At 42.7% G+C, this 9,220-nt stretch overlaps 1 protein-coding gene across 3 annotated transcripts in view; it reads right to left on the bottom strand.

Annotated features, from left to right (window-relative positions):
* Positions 1 to 827: 827 nt before the first annotated feature.
* The window catches only part of LOC106632727, a 21,965-nt gene continuing 13,572 nt past the window's right edge, over positions 828 to 9,220 (bottom strand). The window contains exons 1-6 of one of the 3 annotated variants that reach the window (XM_014331219.2): positions 8,203 to 9,156; positions 7,373 to 7,696; positions 6,088 to 6,411; positions 4,128 to 4,454; positions 1,264 to 1,584; positions 828 to 1,171 (exon numbers count right to left, since the gene is read on the bottom strand). In XM_014331219.2, the coding sequence (XP_014186705.2) occupies positions 1,080 to 1,171; positions 1,264 to 1,584; positions 4,128 to 4,454; positions 6,088 to 6,411; positions 7,373 to 7,696; positions 8,203 to 8,584 (1,770 nt within the window). In that variant the 5' untranslated portion in view covers positions 8,585 to 9,156 and the 3' untranslated portion in view covers positions 828 to 1,079. Of the gene's footprint in view, positions 1,172 to 1,263; positions 1,585 to 4,111; positions 4,455 to 6,087; positions 6,412 to 7,372; positions 7,697 to 8,202; positions 9,157 to 9,220 lie in introns of those variants that run through there. The other 2 variants (XM_042217061.1, XM_042217062.1) reach the window with 2 other exon arrangements.

Raw genomic sequence — 9,220 nt, 5'->3', positions numbered from 1 at the left:
ACACAACACGGGCACCAGATGTGTGTGTCAGGTATTTATTAGTGAAAAACGTGAATACTCACTGGTGTGGAGTTCAGTTGCTATATACAGGTGGAGTGAAACAGTGACTAAGTGTAGGCAGTGATAACAATGATCACATGGGAATTAACTACACAAGTATACTTGGGACTGGGGTAATATGTACAAGGGTAAGGCAGAAATACACAGTGAACTGGATTTACTATGGCGCACACTTGGCTAAAGAAGTAGGCTAAAGATTACTGCTTTGATGTTACTCTGGTGAAGACTGTGATTGTGAGCAAAGTTCTTACTTCACAGTTTATCATTATAAAAATACAAAATGTAAAAAATATCAGTCTGGACCTCTGTGTGCAGATCCAACTAATAAACAAAGAGAAATAATCAACAGCTCACACTGAGTGAAGCTGGTCACAGGTCAGTTTGAGACAAACAACTTTAATACGTTGACACCATGATTGTGACTGAAGTGAAGGCACGCTTACATTAATGTGATGCTGCAGATATTTTTTTTAAACGGGTATTTTTCCAAGTTAGTTTAAAAAAAAAAAATCTCTCATGGTAAATGGCCTGTATTTGTATAGCGCTTTACTACCTAGACCAAACGTTACATCACACATTCACACACACATTCACACACTGGTGATGGCAGCTACATTGTAGCCACAGCCACCCTGGGGCGCACTGACAGAGGCGAGGCTGCCGGACACTGGCGCCACCGGGCCCTCTGACCACCACCAGTAGGCAACGGGTGAACGTCTTGCCCAAGGACACAACGACCGAGACTGTCCAAGCCGGGGCTCGAACCGGCAACCTTCCGATTACAAGGCGAACTCCCAACTCTTGAGCCACGATCATAATCAATAATAAATAAATAATCTCAAGTGCTGTAAATAAAATGAAAATGCTGAGAGTTTCCTCCAGAGTGAGACCTCTGTCACAGTTCAGAGGATCTACGGCAGCAGAGACCTTCATGGACACTAAAAGTCTCAAACACACAACAACAACATCACACTGACTCCACTCTGACATCACTGATCAATAATCAAAGAACACACAGATCAAACTGATTGATCAGCCATCAGAGGAGTCGGATCAATGGAGCTGCTTCTGTTCCTGATGTCCCCTGTTTGATCCTGGACCTGAACTCTCCCTGCAGAGGAGACACAAGACAGTCAGACAGGAACTAAGAAACAAACAAACAAACAAACAAATAGATAAATAAAAACAAACAAACAAACAAACCTTTGACTGTGAGCAACACTGTTTTGTATCTCTTGATCTCCTCTGTTTTGACTACACATCTGTATTCTCCACTGTCTCTCTCTGTGGGCTGTTTCAGGGTCAGACTGAGGTCTCCAGTTTTCAGCAGGTCTTCATTCATCTTCGTTCGGTCTCTGTAAACCTGGTGCTGTTCTTCAGGCAGATCAGAACCGTTCTTATACACGTGGACCATCCTATCACCACTGGTCTTCCACTGCACTTTGGCATCTTCAGGCAGGTTTTCTGTTGTTTTGAAGGGCAGCTGGACAGATCCCACCCCCTCCTCCACCTCCACCTGACAGACTGAGAGGACAACAAACACAGGACAGACAGACAGCAGGTTCAGAGCTATAGAGAAATCTGTAGGACAATAATGTTTATTTTTATCTTTAAGGCTCACATAGCCCCATTATTGTTTTTTATGCAATGACCTCACAAATTGTATCACACATTTGTTTCATTCTTTACTGCACAGAGATATGTTTTGTAGAATAGTTTTGGATTTAGACTGTTAGACTTAGACACTAACAGATATGAACAGGGAGAAGGAATTTGAGGTGGATGGTCTGCCTGGATGGTGATGGCACCAGAAAGCATAAAGATTTAAGGTGGACTCTCCTAGAGAAAAACAGGGCTATAAATTCTGCTGTTAGGGAATGCTCTCTTTCCCCCTTCTCTCTCTCTCTACAAGCCTGACTGGATGACAAGCGATGGTTGCCATGGTGACGCGAGAAGAGATGTCTCCATACAGGGAGATGCTGGAAAGGTGCAGAAGATGAAACATGAGGCTGACATGGCGTCTAAAGGCTTCGTCCAACGTTTTGACCAATCGGGTTAAAACTGTTTTTGCCACATGCAATAAAAGTGTTTACAGCCTGGGTGCCTACATCAAAGACCAAAAGAGGAACATGATAAGGCACATGTCGCATGGAAAGAAGGAGGAAGGAAACGTTGGGGTCCAAGGAAAGCTGATATGTAAATTAAGAGAGATCTTCTGGTGATAATAACAACAGTGTGTCAAACGATGATTAAAAGGAAGAGGCAGCATCATCCAACACAAAGTCAGAGTCTCAAGGTGACTGAAGCCAGACCAGCATCTGTAGAGGCCACATCTATGGCTCCACATTTATATTCAGCTTTGTCAGCGAACTGAAGTTACACAATTTTAGCACTCTATCATCAGGAGCGTCATCTTTAGTGGACATGCCCACAGTGGTAGAATGGGGAAAAACCCATCACTCACCAGTTGTCAGAGACTACAGTGAGGTGCAAAGAATCCCAGAAAAAGAAAAAGTACAAGTGGCTACAGCAACATGAGATTTCAGAACAAAACAGAAGAGATAGAAGAAGCAAGAAGAAGAACCACAGTGGATCTGTGGGAATGAGAGTGAATGGGAGATTTTCTGGGACAGTAAAAGGAGGAGAAAACTGATGATTTAGAGATAGAGAGCTCAGAAAGAGAGCACTGTTACTATTGATTTCAGGAGTCAGACGAAGAGAAGAGAAGAGATTCGCCCTATCACAAGAATAATTCACAAGATCTTAGACACAGATGGAACAAACTTGAAGCTTTCCTCCAAAGGTACAGATGTCACCAAGAATTGCATCGTCTGGCCAGCCTGTGTACGTGCCATCTGTCCATCGTGACATTGACTAGTTACCAAACTCCACCTCTGACAATTCAATTTTATTTATAGAGCTCCAAATCACAACAACAATTGCCTTAAAGTGGGTTTTTTTAGTGTACAATAGAGAGAGAGAAACCCAACAATCATATGACCCCCTATGAGCAGCACTTTGGTGACAGTGGGAAGGAAAAACTCCCTTTTAACAGGAAGAAACCTCCGGCAGAACCAGGCTCAGGGAGGGGTGGGGCCATCTGCTGCAACCAGTTGGGGTGAGAGAAGGAAAACAGTGCGGGACAGCAATTACTTCAGTCAAGTTAGAAATGGACTTTGGCAGCACTTTAGAGCCACCTATCCAGGAACTGAAGATTAGGAGCACTGAGAGGGCTAAACTCCAGTCAATTCAAGAACATCTAAAGAGAGTGGCTAAGATTTGGGAGGCACACTAGAAGGAGGCCAGATATTTCAGATGAAATAAAAATGCAGGCACCATTGTGAACTAGGACTATCACAGGGGTGCAGGAAAGCCTGGATGGAGTTGTAGGTCTGGGCTCCATGGCAGACAACATATGGACGCATCACCTCCTAGTGCCTGGGCTGATTTTTGTTGTTGTTGTTGAAATCTTACAGGTGGCATATGTACATGTATGTGTGAATGTTCAAAGTGTGTCTCTGTAGGAATTCATCACATCCTGTATAGGTGGTGTTCTAGAGCCATCTTGAAATGCTCATGTCTGAAATCAATAAAATATGTCAACCAGGCCTGAAGCATGTGCAAAATTTCATCTATTTTTGAAGCATGTTAAGGACCGCAAAAAGGCATAAAATAATAAATGGAGCAGATACATCAGGACCTTCACAGTGTTCTTGACTCCCAATTATAATGGCTGCAGATGCTGATGGTAATAGTCTAATTAAATCTCAGCTAACAAAGCCTGGACTTCAGTGTTGGTGCAGTACTCTGTATTTTGTTCAAGAATAATAGAATAAACCACTGTTCACAGCTTATAAGTATCTGGATTTCATTTAATATACTTTTGCAGTGATAATGTGTGTTGGTATTTTTAAGTTCTGCTTCATCAGATATTCTTCTGTATGGAAACAAGTCCCTGCGAAGTACTGACAACATCTGTTTATCACAGTTAGGCTCATATTGCAAGAAATCAATGCCAAAAATGGACCTTAGATTTCGCGTACATGCTTACACGAGACTGCACTGACCTCTGACCTTCAGCTCCACCTTTCTCTTCAGCAGAATCTTTCCCTCCCTGCTGAGGAGGATGCAGGTGTAGGTGTTTGTGTCCCAGTCTGTGGGGTATTTCAAGGTCAGACTGAGGTCTCCAGTGTTCAGCAGGTCTTCATTAATCTCTGTTCGGTCTCTGTAAACCTGGTGCTGTTCTTCAAACTGATCAGAACCGTTCTGATATATGTGGATCTTTCTGTATGAACCATCTTTCCACTCCACTTTAACGTCTTTGGGCAGGTGAGCTTTGATTTCAACGGGCAGTTGAACAGACTCAATGCCTGAATCCACCTGCACTTTGGGGACTGAGAATAGAACAAAGCAGAAAATGAGCTGAACAGCCAGCAGCAGCAACACTGAGCAGCATTTTCCATTGACTGGATGCGACTCAGACAGTTTCTCTGTAACTGCAGGGCTTCCTGCGCTGCTGTTAGTCAGACACGGATCAACAGGTTGTGGATAGAAAGCAGATTCCTTCAGCAGAGGATCCATATCACACTTGAAGCATGTCGTCGGGAAACAATCAGTGAAAATGGGACACTTTGAGCCAATTTGAGCCTCAATCTCTGAACATAGATGGTGCAGAGTTATGAATGGCTCTGTTTTTTGTTGGGGTTTTTATCATTTATTTTATGGCTTGCTGTACTAACTTTTTTCAATAAATTAATAAATAAATGGTCTTTGCACTCTAAGCTTTAGGAATGAAGCAGTAATAAATTGTCGGAGCCTCCACTTAGCAAGAATAAACTTTCAATTACTTTAAATCTTACAAATTGCTTATTTTAACTCCTTTCGCTTTTAATTGTTTTAAGTAACTGAAAACACCTGAAATGAACTATAAAGACCAAGGAAGACCAATAAAGCAAAGACCAAGGAACTGATCGTGGACTTCAGGAAGACCAGGAAACACTTGACCCCTGTTTCAATCCAGGGGGTCAGTGTGGACATTGTGGAGGACTATAAATACCTTGGAGTACACATTGACAATAAACTGGACTGGGCTAAAAACACCACAGCACTTTACAGGAAGGGCCAGAGTCGTCTCTATTTTTTGAGGCGACTGAGGTCCTTCAACATCTGCCAGAAAATGCTCAGGATTTTCTATGAGTCTGTTGTGGCCAGTGCGATCCTCTATGCTGTTGCATGCTGGGGGAGCAGGCTGAGGGTCGCAGATGCCAACAGACTTAATAAACTAATCCGTAAGGCCAGTAATGTTGTGGGGATGGAGCTGGACACCCTCAAGGTGGTGTCGGAGAGGCGGATGCTGTCCAAGATAAAGACTATGTTGGATAACACCTCCCACCCACTCCATGACATGCTGGTCAGTCACAGGAGCACGTTCAGTGAGAGACTGAGATTACCGAAAAGCACCACTGAACGACACAGGAAATCTTTCCTGCCTGTGGCTCCCTGTACAACGCATCCACTTAACACACTGTTTGCTGCAACAACTACACATGTTTCTTTTCCAACTATTTATTTATGAGTGAAGTATGTATGTGTATATATGTATATATTGTACTATTCTTAGTTAGTGTATTGTCTGTCTTGTCTTAATGTTGGTTAAAATGGAGCACTGTAACAAAAAATAATTTCCCCCAGGGATCAATAAAGTATTCTGATTCTGATTCTGAAATGCACACCATATTAATTACTTTGAGCCAAATTGATCTCTATCTATCTATCCACACACACACACACACACGCACACACACACACACGCACACACACACACACGCACACACACACACACACGCACACGCACACACACGTAAATAAATATAAAAACAAGCCAACTTATTCCTGATCCAAATGGCTTCATGTCAAGTTTAAAATGTTTTCTATCACACATGTGTATATCAAACATATTTTAGGAATTCTAGTTAAAAAAACAACAACAACACATACATACAAAGAATCAAAGGAAAAAACAACAACCTGTGATTTTGACTTTGAGCAGTACTTTTTTGTATCTATTGATCTTCCCGTAGACTTTACATCTGTATCCTCCACTGTCTCTCTCTGTGGGCTGTTTCAGGGTCAGACTGAGGTCTCCAGTTCTCAGCAGGTCTTCATTCATCTTCGTCCGGTCTCTGTAAAACTGGTGCTGTTCTTCAGGCTGATCAGAGCCGTTCTTAAACACATGGACCATCCTATCACCACTGACCTTCCACTGCACTTTGGCATCTTCGGGCAGGTTTTCTGTTGTTTTGAAGGGCAGCTTGACAGACTCCGCCCCCTCCTCCACCTCCACCTGACAGACTGAGACAACAACAAAGACAACATGAGCTGTTCAGACAGCAGCTGGCTTTTCAGTGTTGTAGAGAAAACTGAGGGACAGAAGCATATGAGAGTAGAAGGTAACAGGACAGATATCTAGAAAGTGAAAACAAGTTCAAAATGTTAGAGATGATCAGAGTCCGATGGTGCTATTTTTGTCCATTTCCTACTTTACAGCAATTTCTCCTGTCAGTGTGGAGCTTTTGTCTGGGTCTTTTTGTCGTAGATCTAAAATGGAACATTTGTATTTCTAAAAAGATTCAAGGTCAAACAGCCTCACTGAAAATCTAATTCAGTCAAATCAAATGAATTCCTTCAAAGTTGATGATGATCTGATAACATCAGATGGACTGTTTCCTCAAAGCAAACTGAATCATTGGCTGGGCTGCTTCCCACTTCCAGACACTCCCCGAGGCCACTGCCCACTGAGAAGTTTATTAACAGTTATTTTTCTGTTTGGATCCACACCACAGACAGACGTACCATCACTAATGTGATATAAGAATCAAGCACCACCTTTAATATGCTTAAATGATTTGAGAAGTTAAGTGGGTAATGGCGAGAAGGTTAGCACTGTTGCCTGAGTTTGACTCCACCGCCTGGCTGGGGTCTGTCTGTGAAGACTTTGCATTTTCTTTCTGTCTGCGTGGGTTCTGTCCAGGTACTCTGGCTTCCTCCCACAGGTCAAAGACATTATTGTTACGTTAGCTTCTAAATTGCCCATAAATGTGAATGTGAATGGTTGTCTGTCTCTCTGTGTTAACAACAGATTGTGATCTGCAACACATTGGCGACCTATCCTGGGTGTATCCACCTCCTGCCCCATGGTAGCTGGGGTAAGCTACAGGCACCCACCTACCTCTGCTCTGAACTAATTAGGCAAAAGAAATGGATGCAGAAATCAATGTCAAAAATGGCGTTCAGATTTCAAGCACACGCTGACCTTGGACTTTCAGCTCCACTTGTTTCTTCATCAGGATGTTTCCCTCCTTGTAGACGGTGCAGGTGTATGTCTTTGTGTCCCAGTCTGTGGGGTATTTCAGGGTCAGACTGAGGTCTCCAGCTTTCAGCAGGTCTTTATTCACCTGTGTTCGGCCTCTGTAAACCTTGTCCTGTTCTTCAAGCCGGTCAGAACCGTTCTTATACACGTGGACCTTCCTGTTCTCTCTGTCTATCCACTCTGCTTTTACATCTTCAGGCAGACTTTCTGTGGTTGTGAAGGGCAGTTGGACAGACTCACTGTCTGAAACCCCGTTCACCTTGATACCTGACAGCACAACAAAGCAGAAAATGAGCTTTCTTCTTATATAATGTGACACAGGGTTCTTTTTACAAAACTGTAACCTCACAAACAAGTGGCGTCTGTTTCTCTCTTAAGCCCAGAAAATTACAGATGAGTTTGAGATCCTTGTAACATATTTCTAGCTCACCCTGGGGTATGTGGCTGTTGGGGCGTGCTTTAACTGCACAGCTGTAGAGTGGTGTGGAAACAGTGCCTGTAAAACTGAAGGACCTGTCTTCCATAGTTCATTAACCTTTTTCCTCTTATACAGGAAACTGCACAGCAGACATCCGCATGAGCTTGTGAGCAGTCGGCACTCCACAGCCAGGCACGTTAAATAGACAATTAGAAGTATTTATAGTGTGTGCAAACCACAACTTGACTCTCATCCTTACTGAAAAGCATCGACAGTGGCAAGACCTGATACCACAACTACGTACAAATGAAAACTAACTTTGCTTTGATCCCTGAGCTTGATCTACAGCACTGACCTCTGACTTTCAGCTTCACTTGTTTCTTTTTCAGGATGTTTCCCTCCCTGCTGTAGACGGTGCAGGTGTAGATGTCAGTGTCCCAGTCTGTGGGGTACTTCAGGGTCAGACTGAGGTCTCCAGTTCTCACCAGTTCTTTATTCATCTGTGTTCGATCTTTATAATCTTGGTCTTGTTCTTCCAGCTGGTCAAAGCCATTCTGATAAACATGGACCTTCTCATAGTCACTGTCCATCCACTCCACTCTAGCATCTTCAGGCAGGTTAGTCCTGGTTTTGCAGGGTAACAGGACAGTCTCCACCCCTGAAACCACCTCTACTGTGTAAACTGAGAGGACACCAAAAATATGAGCTGTACAGAAAAAAGCAACAACACTGAGCATGATTTACATTTAGTAGTTGAAGTGAAATATTTCAAGTCAAAACACATTTTACTAATCAGTCAGATTATGCCACTGAACAGAGACAATATGGCCTTTGTTGTTTTTCCAATCAGCGTCACAGCTGTCTGTTTCTTAAAGACCTCAACATCACTGTCACATGTCCAGAGACAAGCTTTGTTGTTGTTCTTTGAAAGAGAAACAAGTAGTTCACTGCAGGAAACAACTAGTTACCTGGGGGCATCTTGGGAAGCAAATTCAGGATATCCAGGCTTTAATTGTGTTACCCAACCCCAGTCAGAGATCATGTTTATCAACAAAGTGATCATCAACTTTCTTTGTTAGCTAGGCTTTCTGCTCCAGATACAGATCAATTGGCTATGCATGTTTATTATTAGTAATAATAGTATTTAAATAAAACATTTCATACTCCAGCAAAAATGTAAGTGCAGATGATTCTCTGCCAGACAGATATATTGCATTATATTCGTACAGGTGGTGTGAAATAGTTCTTGTATCCGTACGTAAATAAATATCTCAGAGAGACATTGTTCTACATATATACATAGATATATCTATCTATGTGTGTGTGTGTGTGTGTGTGTGTGTGTGTGTGTGTGTGTGTGTGTGTGTGTGTGT

This window comes from Haplochromis burtoni, unplaced genomic scaffold (genome assembly GCF_018398535.1).
Source record: "Haplochromis burtoni strain Fernald_Lab_line unplaced genomic scaffold, NCSU_Asbu1 Contig_1563, whole genome shotgun sequence".
In the NCBI taxonomy this organism is placed as follows: domain Eukaryota; kingdom Metazoa; phylum Chordata; class Actinopteri; order Cichliformes; family Cichlidae; genus Haplochromis; species Haplochromis burtoni.
The sequence above is the reverse complement of the archived record's forward strand: the minus strand, read 5'-3'. Positions and strand labels throughout refer to the sequence as shown.